The sequence below is a fragment of the Camelina sativa genome, chromosome 18 (assembly GCF_000633955.1).
Source record: "Camelina sativa cultivar DH55 chromosome 18, Cs, whole genome shotgun sequence".
Classification (NCBI taxonomy): Eukaryota; Viridiplantae; Streptophyta; class Magnoliopsida; order Brassicales; family Brassicaceae; genus Camelina; species Camelina sativa.
Window position 1 is genome coordinate 11,019,246 of NC_025702.1, and position 16,853 is coordinate 11,036,098.

Below are 16,853 nucleotides of genomic sequence, written 5' to 3' on the forward strand. Positions count from 1 at the left end.
CTTGTAAAATCTTTCTATTTGATGAAAGAGTTTTCATGACTTTTGTTATGAAGAAAATGATATAAAATCCTAAACCAATAACATACAATTTGAATTCATTAACAATCCAAAATTCTTTTGTTTTACTTGAATAACATAAAACTTTTAATGACTTTATAAAACTCTTAATCCAATAACACTAGATTTATCAAGATTTTAGATAACTTTTTACAAATCCACAACCAATAACACCAAATTTTTAAAGAGTTTTTAAAAATCTTGATTAAATAACAACATATTTTACCTAACTTTTAAAGTTATTAAAATTCTTTCTAAATCCTAAACTAATACCTCCCCCTAAAGCAGATTATCAAAACGCTGCGTTTTTTATTTTTATTTTTATTTTCCCGCGTATTTTTCTCCCTTTATTATCGGATAGCCCAACAAATTCTCAGGCGAAAGAACCCTAGCTATCTGCTTCACCATGGACGTAGAAGGAGAAGACAAAAGCGATTATCTCCCGATCGACCAAATCGTTGAAGAAGATACCATGGACGATCTCATCAGAGACCGATTCAGACTCTCTGCTATCTCTATCGCCGAAACCGAAGGTTAGACTCTCCCCCCTTAGCTTCTCCTCCCATTTTCAATTCGATTCTCATAATTTCCGGCGAATCGACGGTGGTGGTTTATGAATCGGAGTCTGGGATTTCGATTTGAGTTTGAAATTTGTGTTTCGATTGATGATTCAATTTTAATTTCCACTGATGCCTTCACCCAAGGATCTAATTTGGTTTCCGATTAATTTGGACGACGAACATAGCTTCAATTGTTTTCATTGACAGTCTTGGATTTGTCGAATTAGATTTGGGGATTTTCATTTTTTTTTTCAGAATTGATGAACCAACATAGTAACGAGCAGCTGCTTGAAGTAGTTATTTTCCACAAAGTTGAAATTTAGAATCTTCCTGGGATTAAGTAAATAGATGGAGAAGAGTTGAATTTGATTGATTTGAGTTTTTTTTTTTTTTCGTTTGAGCAGCGAAGAAAAATGGAATGGAAATAGCTGCACCTGTTGTGGCATGTATATCAGATTTAGCCTTCAAATACGCAGGTGAGAGTTCAGTGTTTCAATGCATTGGAACACTAACCCTGCAACTCTCTTTTCTTATGGTTTGAAGAACCCTATTGTAGTTACTATTAACTTGGAAACTTAATCTAGCTTCAGGGGAATACAGAGTGGTCAATATGCTTTGGAAGTGATCTTTTGTTTAGAGGAATTCTGGTTTACTTAATTTTACAAATGTGCAGTGGTAGTTTTACAAGTTTTAAATCATTTCATTCAAACTTTTTCATTGCTACTATTCACTTTGAATCTCGATCTTTCTTCAGGGGAACGCAGATGGTCAATGTTTTGGAAGTAGTCTTTTGGTTTGTGTTGTGAATTTATCATTTGGTGAACAAGGGTTTTCTTCTTAGGCCAATATGTGTGTGTTAGTTTATTATTAAAAATAGCAAATAGTAAAAGCAATGTGTGTGTGTTAGTTTAGTTTCCAGAATAGCTTTGTCTGAAAGTTTTGCTTATTTGTTATGAGTAACAGAAAATGTTGCAAAGGACCTTGAACTATTTGCTCATCATGCTGGACGCAAAGTTGTGAACATGGACGATGTTGTTCTCTCCGGTATAAACCATTTCTCTCTCACACGTTCATGATCGTGTTTTCTTAGTTATGAATTTCTTATCTGTTTTTGAAATTCGCAGCGCACAGAAACGATAACTTAGCTGCGTCGTTGAGGTCACTGTGCAATGAGCTAAAGGCAAAAGAGCCACAATCTGAGAGGAAACGCAAGAAAGGATCAGCCAAGAGAGAAGACAAAGCCAGTAGTAGCAATGCCGTTCGCATCCCCGATTTGTAACTCTTCAAGCAGCGCGTAAATACATGCATTCCTATATTCATATACATAGAGGACAAACCTTGAGGAAGAAGCCGTTAAATGGCCTGGAACTTTTGTAGAAGTTTATAAAAGTTATTTGCATCAACCCTCTTATTTTAAAATATTAAGGTAGAGAGGTATTACAGTCTTGTTTTTCATTTTCTTTTTGCATCTATTTATAGAGTCGTATATATTGTTATGGTTAGGTTTGATCTTCTTCCTAAAAATAGTGGTGAGCAAGTTTAAAGAAGATAAAATATGGTGAGCAAGTTTAAAGTAGATAAAATATAGCAATTACGAGACAATGGTAAGCAATTAGGCATATTCTCTTATTTATTACAACCTAATATTGGCAATGAAAGATGAAGTTATTGCAATTTAGTATTTAGGTAAGGAATATGCCATTAGTTTAGATTGTGTGTAGTAATTAGTTTCTAATTAGCGTTTTATTCTTTTTTTTTTTTGTGGTGAAGAACAAGGAGACTGAGACAAAGTCTCCATGTATTTTATTCAAAGACTAGGAAAAAAAATTACAAACCAATTTGTCTCGGTAACGCAGTTTCTCAGACATCCTCATCAACAATCCAGCTTACATCATTCGGACTCGACTCAACACTATAACAACTTAACGGTAAGGTAAAAGCATAGGAAGCTAACCCATCAGTAAGACGGTTTGCTTTTCTATACACATGTGATATTCAGACTGTCCAGTTCCTAGAAAGAAAATCATGACATAAGTGTACCAGGAAAGATAATGGATACGTCACGCTAACTTAGGTTTCACCTCAACCTCCAAATTCTGAAGTTTCTTCTCCCAAGCTAAGTAGAGACCATAGTAAACTCCCTATAATTCCGCTAGAGGGGCCGAGCAGATACCAATATTCAGAGAAAACCCACCACACCATCTACCCGTGTAGTCTCTCAAAGCACCCCCAGCTGTGGCCAAGTCTGGGTTACCGCGTGATGCTCCATCAGTGTTAATCTTAAACCATCCTTCATCCGGAGCTCGCCAGGCAATCATTTGCTCTACCCGTGCCATTTTATCCTCCCTCAATTGATGAATCCGATGCGCTTGACTGACCTCGTTTGTCAGCTCTTTGACAAACTTTATTCTATCTTTACATTTTCCAATAACTTCAAACACATTTCCACACCACCACTTCCATCCCCATCATAAACCCATAGCAAACATAGTCGACCATGAACATCCCCCTACATCATCTGCCGCCCCAGGTTCCCATATAGCCATCCTAGTAGTGGTGTACTAAAGAAAGTGCATCTCCAACTCACCGGCACAACCCGATTCCATACCTCTGCCATAACTGGACAATCCCGCAACACATGAATGGTTGTCTCCTCTCCCCCTTTGCAGACCTGACAAATACTTGAGTCACCAATATGTATTCGGACCCGTTCAAGGTTTGTCATGAGAACTTGATTAGCAACCAACCAAAGAAAAACTCGTACCCTCTCTGGAGCCACTACCCTCCACACACGAGAATAAAACTCTGCCATGTGAGGCCTTGGGGACGAGTCCCTCACCATCATAGCATATGCTGAGACCACACAAAAGCTACCATCTACAGTTCGTCCCCAAGATATTCTGTCTGGAGCTCCGGTCATGTTGTTAACCACCATTGATGAAAGCATTAGTCTAGTATTGTGCGTGACATATGAAAAAATAGAGCCCCATATCCATCCGGTTCCCTCACGCCATAAATCCTTCACACATACGACCTTCAAACCACTCGGTAACTCATTAATCACCCCTCCATCAATGGTGTATCAGATAACCACACATCTTCCCAAAACCGAATACACTTCCATTACCCCAAACCCATCTCTGCCCTTTGCTTACCACTTCTCTCAGTCCTGATTTAATGCTGCGCCAGGTCGAGGAACCTGGTTTCTTGGCTGACAGCCAAGCTGATTCATTTATCCCTCTGACTTTGTACTTACTCCGCAACATTCTGGCCCATAAACTAGTTTGATCCTCTAGTAGTCGCCATCCTAGTTTTGCAATTAGGGCTTTATTCATAGTCTGTGATTTCCAAATCTCAAGTTCTCCTGCATACCGATGCAAACAGACTCGATCTCACGCCACAAGATGTTGTTTCCTCTTCTCTGGTGTACTACCCCACAAGAAATTCCTCAAAACCTTATCCAGGCCATCTAACACAGATTTTGGTAAAAAGATCGTACTCATTGTGTGAACCGGTATCGAAGATAGGACTGATCTTGCCAAAGTAAGTCTCCCTGCCATACTTAAGCATACCTATAAGGGTAAAATACAAAATGACTAATCCAATTAGCGTTTTATTCGAGACTAATGTATATAGCATTTGTGATTCTAGATTTTAATGTTAGTTTTATTTTGTGAAATTTTGTAGGGATTAACATTGCAATAAAAATTTAAATAAGCATAACTATAAGGGTATAATACAAAATGTACTTCAAAATGTTAATATAGATACTTGGATTCCCTCCTAGGGGTGATTCTCTTTATTCACCTCTTTATAAATTACGGAAATAAAATCTGTATACATCATTGTAAAATTAAAAACCAAATCACTTGTTTGTAAACCAAGCCGACATATAATTTTGTTTTAAAATTGTAAAATCTAAACCTTAACCACCTCATTTATAAACCTAAACCGACATATAATTTCGTTCTAATTGTAAAATCTAAATCATAACCACCACATTTGTAAACCCAAACCGACATATAATTTCGTTCTAATTGTAAAATCTAAACTCTAACCACCTCATTTGTAAACCCAAATCGACATATAATTTCGTTTTAATTGTAAAATCTAAATCCTAACCACCTCAACCGATATAAAATTTCATTCTAATTGTAAAATCTAAACCCTACCACCTCATTTGTAAACCCAAGCCGACATATAATTTCGTTCTAATTGTAAAATCTAAACTCTAACCACCTCATTTGTAAACCCAAACCGACTTAAAATTTTGTTTTAATTGTAAAATCTATACCCTAACCACCTCATTTGTAAACTCAAACCAACATATAATTTCGTTTTAATTATTAAATCTAAAACCTAATCACCTCATTTGTAAACGTAGACCTACACAAATTTTCATTCTAATTGTAGAATCTAAACCCTAATTCTCATTTATAAACCCAAACCGATGTATAACTTCGTTTAATTGTAAAATCTAAACAAAACCAGTAATTAATTTTCTTTAATTAAAAGTATACATAATTTAATTTGTTTTGTTTTTAATTTAATTTTGATTTATTTTAAAATAAAATATTATATAGTAAATTTTGATTGGTTGAAAAAGAAGAGGTGAATAAAAGTGAACCCAAATATTTTCCAGTATTAAATATCCGATTAGGAAATTGTAAAATATGCGTATATGTCGAGAATATATTTATATTCTCTGTAGAGTTGCATCTATCTTTTAGCCATTTTAGGAATTGTTCTCTGTTTTTTGCTATAAATATACACTATGTATAAGTCAAGATAACGTAATCAGAATTCCCTAGCAAGGTCCGGCCCACAGGGCAATCAACTAAAGCAATTGATTAGGGCATCAACAATTTTAGGGGCATTTTTTTGTAAAACTTTTATATATGTCTAAAGGTTTTTACAAATATGTAGGCTTAAATATAAGTTTTTGAAGTTAATTGTTAGTTTTGGTTTTGATTTTGATTTTTTTTCCCCCCTTTGAGATTAATTGTTTGCTTTGTTAAACTATAAGATAAATTCTTTCATCAAATCTAATACTTTAGCTTTGGTTTGTGTTAATAAAATTCCAAAACATGAAACATAAAGTCTTATATACAATTGGTTATATTTTTTTGGTGACATATAAAAGCGCATGTTTTTAAGTTTTGCGTAGGGCACAATCTTACTCTTCTCCGATGAAGAAACAGAAGCTGGAGGATGAATTAGGTATGGATTCTGCTCCATATTTTGCTTGTTACACAGTGAAGATTATATATGAGGGATCCCCGATTTGTTCTAGGGTTAATGTAACAAAGGCGTTCTGATTGTTTCGTGTTGTAGGTAAAGGAAAAACTCAGAACGAGATTTGTGCTGTAGGGATCCGAGAAGAGAAAGATAATGAAATTGAGAATGATAAGGTATTTTTGTTTGATTAAAAGATCTAAAACGTTGATCCTTTACAGGGATACAGAGTTGTGATTGCATGTAAAGTCTTGTCTTGTTTTTTGGTGTCTTTCTATGCGCTTTGTGTGAATGTCTCTCAAGATAATTTCATTGTTGTAGGATAAAATTCCACACTATGATCGTACTGAAAATGGATGTGGCGCGCCTACCTCTCCTGGTTACAGCCCTGATTACTCTTACGGCCCTTCCTCTTCTTGTTACTACCCTTGCTCTCCTGACACATCCCTTCCTCTCCTTACAACCCTCACTCTCCTGATCACATCCCTTCCTCTCCTTACAACCCTAACTCTCCCCCTACATCTCCTAGTTACTACCCTTCCTCTCCTGATCATGATCACTTCTCTCCAATCCTTACACCCCTCCCACTCCTGGTCGTCGCACCCCTTCCTCTCCTAGTCCTAGTTACAGCCCAACTTCTCCAAGTTACAGCCCAACCTCTCCGAGTTACAGCCCAATCCCTCCTGGTTACAGACCTAACTCTCCTAGTTACTCCCCTCGATACATCCCCCTTCCTCCCCTCAATACCTCCCTACATTTACTCAATACACCCCTACCTTAAGCGACATGGAAGCTGAAAAGAAGACATCTGATCATCTCAAAAAGATTGGTCATGAAAGTAGCCAAGTGGATGGTGGAAATTACCAAGATGCTGAGGGCACTCGCATAATTCATGTCCCATGTTTAAAGGTTTGGTTTTACCTTTTGACTCTTGTTTCAGTATCACCTACTGATATTTACTCTGCAGGTAGCTCTACTGGTTGGTGCTGCGGCGACTTTACGGTTTCTTCAGCACAACCTTTGTGCTCGAATCCGTATTTTGAAGGATTCAGAGGTTGACTTGAAGTCTGCACTAAGACCAGTGGAACTAACTGGAACTGTTTTACAGATCGAGTTTGCTCAGCAGCTTATCGACTCTGTTCTAGCAGAGGTTGTTATAATTATCTCAAATATTCTTCTTTTTGTTTACTACTCTCAACTATTCTGTTTTCTTTAAAAAGAAATTTGGTTGCAATAATTTCAGGAGCATCATGAATGATAAACCCATGGAAGAGGTAACTAAGAAACCATCTTCTCAGAAAGATTGTGAAGCTCTTCCCGAGCAAGTCCTTACCGAGTCTGAACATCTCACGTGTGATGCAGCAACCTCTCCAAGGATATGAAGCTGTTCATGCGTTAATATCTATATTTGCAAGTTTTATCAGATTTTTATCAAACCTCTCAAACATTTTATAACCATTCCGGAGACTATTCTCGGTAATTAAACAAGCCGTGTATAAGGATTTTATTATGCCACTGAAAGATATTGAGAACTTTATTGGATATGATTGGTAACATTTAACCATTTCAAAAGCTTATGGTATTTATCATTCTGGTGCATAGCATAAGATATTACTAGTCTTATCTAGACTCCTAGCCGGTTAAGATTAGTCTTTGGTCTTGTCTATCACTTAGTATTATTATGTTACATTCCCTAAATTAAAGTTATGTAGCACAACAGAGTGTTATTAATCCTAAAATAAGTGACTCAAAACATATTGTTCTTCCAGTTTTTGTTAGAGGAGATAACATGTGATGGTCGACGAAACTCTAAAAATATGAAAGGTTTGTAACAAATATGGAAGTTCAAGTCAAGATGCCAAATGAACTCAAGAAGTCCAAGTGGCACTAGCACATCTACAAAAGTACTCTTTGGATTCTTCCTTGCAACTTATTCTTATGTGTTAAAACTGTCGTAGGTTGTGGGATATATAATTTCAAAATCTTTTTTTGGGAATGTTATTAATCTCAGTTATGAAACCAAAAAGGCACTAAATAATACCAAGCAATAAGGCAAAACTGTGGTGAATTCAAATTATTATGAAGACAAAATATTTTCTCGACAAATAGGACATGAGTCATTGAGATCCAGCCACTTGAGAATACAATCCTCGTGAAATTTGTGGGAACAACACAACTCCATGATCTTCCTCTCACCATCCCACAACTGATCTATACAGATTGCGCAGCAGTCATAAAGTTCTGGTGGTATTAGATGACTCCTTACTAAAGTTGAGTAAGAATTAAAGGTTAAGCATTTTCATCTATAACTAATTTCCCCTTACCCTATACGATTTCGATTTATCTTATATTCTAAATTATTGTTAACTAAATCTCAAGGGCTCTATAAAATGTGGTCGATTTAGCCAGGAAGTGGAATATTGATTCTCGCAAGATAGGATGGCTTTGGCTAATGCATCTATATGGATTATGGTATATATGTTTAACTGAAGGTAAGATAAATTTACTTTAAAAATCGTGGAGTTTGATATTTTTTTAAGAAGGATCACTTATATTTAGACGGACGACTAAAAATTGAATATTGTCGTTTTTGAATTATTTTGTCGGATCTCATAGAAGGATGAGCAAGGAGAAAAGAAAATGTACATCATATAACATGGCTGATGGCTCTATAGTTGCATGTACCTATCATCTACTATATTCTATTATTTATATGTGTTTCTCTGTTTGAATTATTATGATTTGGAATCTTAAACGATAATTACCAATCTTTGTTTCACACCGCAAATTGTGGACCACTTTTGTTATATGAGTGAAGGCTAAGATGAAAACATAATTATTCGCTCATCCGGAACAGCGGTACGGTGGGTTATGTTTCCGATTACGCACATGTTACCCTTTGATATCTACCCTTCAGCCTAGAAGATTACTATCAAGCTTATGATATATCTTTGAGTGATTCAGAAAAGGGTTTTGGTTTCGGACGATTGACATTGCAATGTTTGTTCTGTTTATGTTTGTGTTATTTTTTCTAGCGAAATTTTGTGAAGTCTTTGTATATATAGGCCTCTTGATTTTATATATACCATATTAGTGTAGATTACTTTGGCCTTCTAGTGGTTCTTGAGATTGTTAAGCAAGTAAGATTTGACGCCTTATAAACTGAGTCCCAACAGCCATGTGATGTCTATCAGACAGGCACTACCGTGAGTTGAGAGATATGTTTTTTAAGGATGGCAGAAAAAATTTTTAGATCTGTTTAGTATGACTTGGACAGGAACTTGCATGCTTTACATATGGATGAGCTAAAGCGAGAGAAAAGGTGATGATACTACTAATTTCCAATGAAAGACATAATTTTAATTTCATTCTTTAGTTTTCAAGGTTTGTTAGAAGGACATAACTGATCAGAGAACTAGAGTTTGGTCTAAATTCCCTAGGTTTCGAGTAGAATCTGAAAATATAACAAAACAATTCCAAGTATTTCGTTTTTGTGATTTTTATTGTAATATAGCTTAATGTTAATTGTGCAAAATGTTGGTTGGTTGCTTTGAATTTTTTTATTTTGTAACATTTAGATACATCGTTACCGACCGTCTCTTGCTATTTTTCGTGTTTTCCTCTTCATAGTTGTAAAGATTATAGAAACTTTTTTTTTTTAGAACAACTAGTCAGATATATCAATCAGTTCACCCAGAATAATTGAATGAAAAAATTAATAATACTTTATACAGCTATTGTGATTATGATGGCAAGACACTGGGAGGGAAAAATATTAAGAGCAAGGTCAATGGGAGGTTTTAATTTTGAGGTTCTTATGTACTGTTTGATTTTTTTATAGATTAATTGTGTACTGTTTAAATTCTAAGAACTCTTGATCTCTTATTTAAAATTGTATCCTCCAATGGTAGTATATAATTATGGGTCTCTTATTTTGAAAATATAGTTTGGTACATGCCTGGCCAAATTGTGCGGTTATAATGTAAATACAATCTTGCAAAAAAGAAATGGCACATGCCTGGCCATATCAAGTGCAAATCTCAGAATTTTGGCTGGAGAAAGACAACCTTTATTTTGAAGATAGCTCCCCAGATCACCCTGCAAGTTACCACCAAACCGAGAAAATTATTTTCTAGTATCCAAAAATTGCTTAATAAGAGAAAAACCTTGTAAGTTATAAAAAAGAGTGAGAAGCTTACTTTAGGATGGTATTCAGATACAATCATCATGGGGACGTTTTGAGTAACAGCTCCAACAAATTGCACAACATTAGGATGACGAACCTTCTCGGATAAAGTAAGTTTGTGTTTGAACGCATTTCTGTGTGTAAACAACAAAATTCAGATGAATAAATTTGCAGAACAAACGTAATACATGAAAAGCAAACAGGATAAACACAGAGAGAATGAAGCGAATTACAGAAAAACATAGAGATATACTCATCTAAAGAGAAGAGTAAAACATACATAGTTTCATGATCCTTGTAAAGATCCTTATCAAGTATCTCAGAACTTTGGCTGGAGAAAGACGACCTTTCCAACAATCTCGGTTGCAGATAATACGTCTCCTCTCCACGAACATCAATTACAACACTCAGCTGCAGATAACAAAACAAATACCAAAAAATTAACACACAATCACTTATAAGCTTCATTAAGTTTGGTTCTTAGGAGCAGTATACTCACAATTTCTTCACCAAAGTCGATGTTAACAACATAGCAAACAATACAATCACTCATAGTATGTAAACCGAAACAACCAGAAAACAAGAACAAAGCAGTAAGAATATACTTGTGATTCACAGATCGCATTCATATATCAACTTCTTAAATTTGGAGTCACTAGGTGCGATGGAAGCACCCTTTTCAAGAGCTGTTTTCGCAGTCAGATAATCTTCAAGCTTGATACAAGCAGTTTCTACAAATACAAAAAAACAAAACATGAACTATTGAACTAATAACTTGACTGTAAACCGCATAAACTGCTAATATGACAAACAAAGGAATCAAATAGAATTTAACTCTCACTAAAACTTAAAAGACGTGACTAACAATGATACATAGGAGGAAAGAGCAATAACGTACCCTTACTTAGATAAACTTTGGTCAGTGAAGGATCCAACTCAATTGCTTTGTTTGCATCTCCCACAACCTCTGCTCACTGAGAAACAAATTAGACCAAAATCTAATCAAACCACTGAAGTCATATAACACTAAGTCTACTAACAACTAACAATGGGGATACTATCTCAAGTCACACAATAGATGAACATCATACTAATGACAAGTAAAAGTATTGTTACTCTCTGTCAAACCAAATTCCCCGCATTCATAATCAAAGGATCAAACAACTAGCAATTTTGATACACTGGTTGATATATTTTCTTAAATATATACTAAAGCTTTAAACTTTGACAAGAATTGTGACACTACCAAGCGACAGAACACAAAACTAAACCCTAAAACACACACAGAATACACCAAAGTCAACACCTTACTGTGTCAAGCACAAGTAGCCCATTTGATACCTCGATCCCACCACCGGGACCGTACAAAACACATTTAAAATCTCCTGATGAAGCATCAAAGATCTGAACAACACCATCTAATCCACAAGAAGCAAGTAAACTGTCCATAAGATTGCGAAAACTAACTTGGTCAGAAAGGAATTGCTATAAAATGGCCTATATGGGATCAAAAATCAAACAACCCTAATTCGTTTACCTAATCGCGAAATCTCCTCCGCTACGCATCACCTCCGCCGATTCAATTTCCTCCGCTATGCATCACCTTCGACCCCAACCTCCTCTGATTACATATCATTCGACTCCATCTTCTTCCAAAGTCGATTCGGGACTTCTATCGCAAGAGAAAGAGACAGAGAGACAGAGAGAAAAAAAAAGATTGAACTCGATCAGGCATAAATTCTTTTTTTGCTTTTCTATTATTTTCTTTGTCCAATAGAAGCGTGACACGTAGGATCTCTTAAATCAAATTTGAGTATACTATATAAGAGCATATCCAGTCATCGTTACTCTTAAATGTACTCATCATTAAAAATAAAATAAATAAATAATAAAGCAAATTGAAAAGTGAGAAACGTTTCTCTAGGGAAGCATCTTAAGAATCGTTCCTCTTACATAAGCCAATATATGATTGGTCAATTTTCTTCTTACACATTTATTTTTTAAATATATAATAATATTTAAAAATAATAATTAAAATATATTATTTTGAGCAAGGCTGATGGTTGCTGATGGTGATGGTTTAAGAGGTTCTGTTATCTTTTTTTTTCTTTTAACGGATTTATTTTTTTCCCACAAAACAGTAAAAAAACCCCTCTTAAAACCTTCCGTTGGAGAAGGTCTAAGAGATTTCGATCAGTTTGCTAACGATGAATCATATGCAAACAAGCTTTTATAGATTTTACAGACCCACACTTCCTCTCAGTTGGCTCTACTAATTCGTACGTGTAAATTAGTTGTTGAACATAAGCTGACGTGGCCTATTATGGTTGGTTTCTATCAAAATGTCGAAGAAGAATATATATACTAGAGGAAAATGAAACTTGTCTCTTCGGTTTCATCACTAGCCCAGTGCTCCACCATTAGACAAAGACACTGTAGAACCAAGAATATGTCAATAAATAGGAATGATGATGAGCTAGCAGTTGTAGCCATGGCCTCTTTGATAATGCAGTTTGAAGGAGAGAAGAAAAACGCACGTGAAGTCGCAGACGTAACCATCAAGCATAAAGATGAAAAACAAGGGATATCTTATGCGACGTCGTTCAGGGAGGAGAGGGACACCTTCGGGCCGATCCAAGTTCCTTCCGATAAGTTCGGAACCTTAAGATCTTTTCGAAAACATTCTGATCCGTGTGTGACGTACGTAAAACATTTTTCTCACATTATTTGTGTTGTTCTGTATGTCAGATTATGGGGAGCACAGACGCAGAGATCGCTTCAGAACTTCGAAATAGGCGGCAATCGCGAGAGAATGCCCGAACCAATCATCCGTGCTTTTGGTGTCTTGAAGAAATGTGCTGCCAAGGTTTTAATTCACCAAAGTCTCTGTGTAAATTTCCTTTCTCGTTTTTGGCTCGTGAGTTGATGATGATTTTTTTAGGTTAACATGGAGTATGGTCTTGACCCAACGATCGGGGAAGCTATAAGGCAAGCTGCACAAGAAGTAGCAGAGGGAAAGCTCAATGGTCATTTTCCACTTGTTGTATGGCAAACTGGTAGTGGTACTCAGAGTAATATGAATGCTAATGAGGTAAGATCTCATGCAGTAATGTTGGTGACATGTTTTGTTGGATTGATCTCATGCAAATGCGACGTGGGGGGAAATATGTTCTGGTCACAAAACAAATAAGAAACAGATTTATATAACCCTATATTATTTGAAAATATATATTAAACATTTCCCGGGTTCAATTTTAATCACTCAAGTACGTAACATTTAATTAAACTTTGGTTTTTCTCTCTCTACAGTTATTTTAGTTGATTTAAGTGCAGCCAAATTGAATAATCGAGTAAAAAACTAAAAACTATAGATGAGCTAATTTTAACCAAAGATATAAAATAGTTATTGACAAGAAAAAATTTATTCGTTTTGGCATGCATGGACTAATACATCTGTTTATTTAATCAAATGAAGTTTATAAAAAAACAGAAATGATAATAGTTACTTTTTAATTAAATATTTTGAATAAAAAAATGGTATCAATTCTAATTTTTTACAATAAGAATATTTGATGGGAACACCATAGTTGGAAAGTTCGTATTTGATCAACACGACAACACTAAATTTGGTCTTGAGGTTGGAGTTGCTCTTATGTGCTACAAGAAAAGGTTAGTGAGGCAATAAAGTTTTGTGCTTTTTCTCTTGACAGGTCATTGCTAATAGAGCAGCTGAGATTCTTGGTTATAAACGGGGTGAAAAAATTGTGCACCCAAATGACCATGTGAACAGATCACAATCTTCTAATGACACTTTCCCGACTGTAAGCTTTAGTTTGCATTCCCATTCCAATAATTTTTCATGCTCAACGTTCATTTAGTTGCTTTTCTTTCTTATATGTATGCTCACTGGCCACTGCTCTGTCAAATACTAGTAATCAGGTTCTTTTATCTTGGTTTAATCTAGGTCATGCACATTGCTGCTGCAACCGAGATTACTTCGAGGCTGATCCCTAGTTTGAAAAATTTGCATAGCACTTTGGAGTCCAAGGTCAGACCTTTTCCCACTCTTTCTCAAGTGACACAATTGATCTAGTTGCTAAATTGCAACATCTTATTATTTTAACATGAAAATTTTGCATTGCTCTGAATTGAGTGGTGTCAAGAAACACTTGTGACCTCAGTTCAATTTGGTACTATCATTCCAATATTGAGTTGCTTTGTATACTTGAATTTGCGAATTTACAATTAGGAACATCTTCTGACAGTTGAAACTTATGTTATTTAAGTTTCTAGCCTTATATAGTCCTCGTCACATTTTATGTTGCATATGCATTCACTAAAACTTCATAATCGATCTATTTGCTCTGCATTCTGACTTTTCTTTTACAAGTTGTCTCATCTTACTCGGTTTCTGGCAGTCATTCGAATTCAGAGGTATTGTGAAAATTGGAAGAACTCATACTCAAGATGCTACACCGTTGACGCTTGGACAAGAATTTGGCGGTTATGCTACTCAAGTAAAAAACATTGTTCTGTTTTCTCATTCTGTGTTACCTTCCCTAACAAAAGTGAAATCACACAAGCCATCAAGAAATGATTTTTAAATTTTGGATCTGATGATTGTAGGTTAAGTATGGACTTCATAGAGTCTCATGTACTCTACCCCGCATCTATCAGGTTTGGATATGATATCTCTAGAGACTAAAGGATACTCTTCTCCAATGTTTACAGAGCTCTAACTTGTTAAACATATTTGGCCAGCTTGCGCAAGGTGGAACTGCTGTTGGGACCGGATTAAACACTAAGAAAGGGTATATCTCATTCCTGATCTTATTTATAGCATCCCAAGTTCATCTCCTCTTAGTCCACTATTGGCAACACTAGTACTCTTTGTATAGGTTTGATGTAAAGATAGCTGCTGCAGTAGCTGAAGAAACAAACTTGCCATTCATCACCGCTGAAAACAAGTTTGAAGCTTTGGTTAGCCTCTAAATCGCCTTCATCTTTTATGTCTTAACTCATTCCCAGCTTTTGCTCTGGGTGCCAACCATATAATGATACAATATGTTTCTGAACGGTCGATATACATGAAATCAGCAGCTAAGTTATTCTGCTTTTTACAGGCTGCACACGATGCTTGTGTTGAAACCAGTGGATCACTTAATACAATCGCCACATCGTTGATGAAGATTGCTAATGATATACGTTTTCTTGGAAGGCACGTATCTATTTTTTTTTTCTTTGGTTCTTCAAGACGTAATATGTTATCTTATGTTTCTATCATGTTTTCATATAGTGGCCCAAGATGTGGTCTAGGTGAACTTTCTCTGCCTGAAAATGAGCCTGGAAGCAGTATTATGCCTGTATGAATTAATGCAGAGTCCATTTGGTCTTTTATGCTCTGCCAATACTTTTTCCTTTTCATTCATTTTGATTATTTCTCTCAGGGAAAAGTAAATCCTACACAATGTGAGGCATTGACTATGGTTTGTGCTCAAGTAAGTTACATTCATCAAAACATTCTTACTGACAAATATAATTTTAATCAGCTAAGTTTTTCTTGTCCTGACTCTTTGAGTTGCATCATTGTAGGTTATGGGAAATCATGTAGCTGTGACGATTGGTGGGTCAAATGGCCATTTTGAATTGAATGTATTCAAGCCAGTGATAGCAAGCGCTCTCTTACATGTACATTAATCTCTTTCATTATATAAACATTTTTTTTTAAATATAAAATATGTCAATCTTAACAATTTGATCTCTTGCGTCGTTTACCGTCCATCAGATTGGTAGCAGATGCTTCAGCTTCGTTTGAAAAAAACTGTGTGAGAGGCATTGTGGCCAACAGAGAAAGGATCTCAAAACTATTGCACGAGGTATCTAGGCTTCTTCTTGTTTATTAGTCTTAACATTATACATGTATGGAAATGACTAATATGAACTAATTCTTTATATTCTTTTGTAGTCTCTTATGCTTGTGACATCGCTGAATCCTGTAAGTCTCCAGATATTTATATTTTCTTTTACGTTAGGATTACAGATAAATTAATACATATACAATGCTTATCTCCTTTACTAGAAAATCGGCTATGACAATGCTGCATCAGTTGCCAAGAAAGCTCACAAAGAGGGATGTACATTGAAGGTAAACAATAATAAATATTTGCAGCAAAAGAAAATAAGTTTTGTTTATATCAGTTTGTTAGCAACATATTTGTCGCTCTCTATAAGATCCCTAAATCTAGCTTTAATTTATCATACAGGTTGCAGCTATGAACTTGGGTGTTCTTACTCCGGAAGAGTTTGATAGGCTTGTTGTTCCCGAGAAGATGATTGGTCCATCTGATTAAAATCATAATGGAGCCAAAAAGCTTCAACAATTACAAAGTGATGTACTCTTTCTCTTTTACAAAAAGTGTGTGTTGCAAACTTTATTTTTGTGTGTCAAAAAAGTATCATATTGTATTTTCAATACATATGTATCTGTTGTTATTATTAGTAATTTTTTTATCCGTTCCATTACATCTACATGACCAGATGCATTATAGAGACAATTAATATTATGGGATACAAAAATCTAAATGCGAATACTAAAATATCACTGGCGCTCGATGATTCATTATCCAATAATGATGCTGGCGATGGTAGCTAAGCCATCCCTCTTGCTATTTTATTTGTTTCTCGTGTTCCGAGTTGCGATATAACGTCAAGATATATATGTCTATAATATAATATATATATATATATATGTATTAGATAATATATTTATGTATTTGATATAGATAAATTATTTTTTTGTATTTAAATACATTTAG

General features: G+C 35.3%; 4 protein-coding genes across 11 annotated transcripts; 3 read left to right on the top strand and 1 right to left on the bottom strand.

The window, feature by feature from the left end:
• Positions 416–2,087, top strand: LOC104761079 (centromere protein S). Its single transcript, XM_010484108.2, has 4 exons — positions 416–590; positions 1,022–1,093; positions 1,581–1,661; positions 1,742–2,087. Exons 1-4 carry the CDS (start codon positions 464–466, stop codon positions 1,894–1,896), a joined length of 435 nt encoding a protein of 144 aa, XP_010482410.1. The 5' UTR covers positions 416–463; the 3' UTR covers positions 1,897–2,087.
• On the top strand, positions 5,723–7,361 carry LOC104761080. The gene is made up of 6 exons (XM_010484109.2): positions 5,723–5,837; positions 5,952–6,028; positions 6,174–6,461; positions 6,561–6,761; positions 6,820–7,002; positions 7,096–7,361. Exons 1-6 carry the CDS (start codon positions 5,807–5,809, stop codon positions 7,108–7,110), a joined length of 795 nt encoding a protein of 264 aa, XP_010482411.2. The 5' UTR covers positions 5,723–5,806; the 3' UTR covers positions 7,111–7,361.
• Positions 9,715–11,748, bottom strand: LOC104761082 (serine/threonine-protein kinase STY8-like). Of its 8 annotated transcripts, none has more exons than XM_010484113.2 (7): positions 11,576–11,748; positions 11,350–11,456; positions 10,937–11,012; positions 10,538–10,769; positions 10,319–10,449; positions 10,052–10,172; positions 9,715–9,950 (listed from the first exon to the last, which is right to left on the bottom strand). In XM_010484113.2, exons 4-7 carry the CDS (start codon positions 10,661–10,663, stop codon positions 9,828–9,830), a joined length of 501 nt encoding a protein of 166 aa, XP_010482415.1. In that variant the 5' UTR covers positions 10,664–10,769; positions 10,937–11,012; positions 11,350–11,456; positions 11,576–11,748; the 3' UTR covers positions 9,715–9,827. The 8 variants fall into 8 exon arrangements, with proteins under 8 accessions (XP_010482415.1, XP_010482416.1, XP_010482419.1 ...); XM_010484114.2 differs by having other exon boundaries at positions 10,943–11,012; positions 11,350–11,479; XM_010484117.2 differs by having other exon boundaries at positions 10,644–10,769; positions 11,350–11,479.
• On the top strand, positions 12,530–16,473 carry LOC104761085 (fumarate hydratase 2, chloroplastic-like). Its single transcript, XM_010484121.2, has 17 exons — positions 12,530–12,690; positions 12,787–12,904; positions 12,980–13,129; positions 13,749–13,859; positions 14,003–14,086; positions 14,457–14,555; positions 14,665–14,715; positions 14,800–14,849; positions 14,937–15,018; positions 15,162–15,256; positions 15,335–15,401; positions 15,486–15,536; positions 15,631–15,726; positions 15,816–15,914; positions 16,004–16,033; positions 16,118–16,183; positions 16,302–16,473. The coding sequence occupies exons 1-17, from the start codon at positions 12,530–12,532 to the stop codon at positions 16,386–16,388; spliced, it is 1,497 nt and encodes a 498-aa protein (XP_010482423.1). The 3' UTR covers positions 16,389–16,473.

Bases quoted from the DNA above. Each gene is read 5' to 3' on its own strand.
- LOC104761079 (XM_010484108.2), top strand. From the start codon at position 464: ATGGACGTAGAAGGAGAAGACAAAAGCGATTATCTCCCGATCGACCAA. The intron at 591-1,021 runs GTTAGACTCTCC...TCGTTTGAGCAG, and splicing joins CTCTATCGCCGAAACCGAAG to CGAAGAAAAATGGAATGGAA. The intron at 1,094-1,580 runs GTGAGAGTTCAG...TATGAGTAACAG, and splicing joins TTTAGCCTTCAAATACGCAG to AAAATGTTGCAAAGGACCTT.
- LOC104761080 (XM_010484109.2), top strand. From the start codon at position 5,807: ATGAAGAAACAGAAGCTGGAGGATGAATTAG. The intron at 6,462-6,560 runs CTCTCCTAGTCC...TAACTCTCCTAG, and splicing joins CCTGGTCGTCGCACCCCTTC to TTACTCCCCTCGATACATCC. The intron at 6,762-6,819 runs GTTTGGTTTTAC...TTTACTCTGCAG, and splicing joins TTCATGTCCCATGTTTAAAG to GTAGCTCTACTGGTTGGTGC.
- LOC104761085 (XM_010484121.2), top strand. From the start codon at position 12,530: ATGGCCTCTTTGATAATGCAGTTTGAAGGAGAGAAGAAAAACGCACGT. The intron at 13,860-14,002 runs GTAAGCTTTAGT...GGTTTAATCTAG, and splicing joins CTAATGACACTTTCCCGACT to GTCATGCACATTGCTGCTGC. The intron at 16,034-16,117 runs GTAAGTCTCCAG...CTCCTTTACTAG, and splicing joins TTGTGACATCGCTGAATCCT to AAAATCGGCTATGACAATGC.
- LOC104761082 (XM_010484116.2), bottom strand. From the start codon at position 10,663: ATGCGATCTGTGAATCACAAGTATATTCTTACTGCTTTGTTCTTGTTT. The intron at 10,450-10,537 runs GTGAGTATACTG...TGTTATCTGCAG, and splicing joins TCGACTTTGGTGAAGAAATT to CTGAGTGTTGTAATTGATGT. The intron at 9,951-10,051 runs GTAAGCTTCTCA...GGTAACTTGCAG, and splicing joins TATCTGAATACCATCCTAAA to GGTGATCTGGGGAGCTATCT.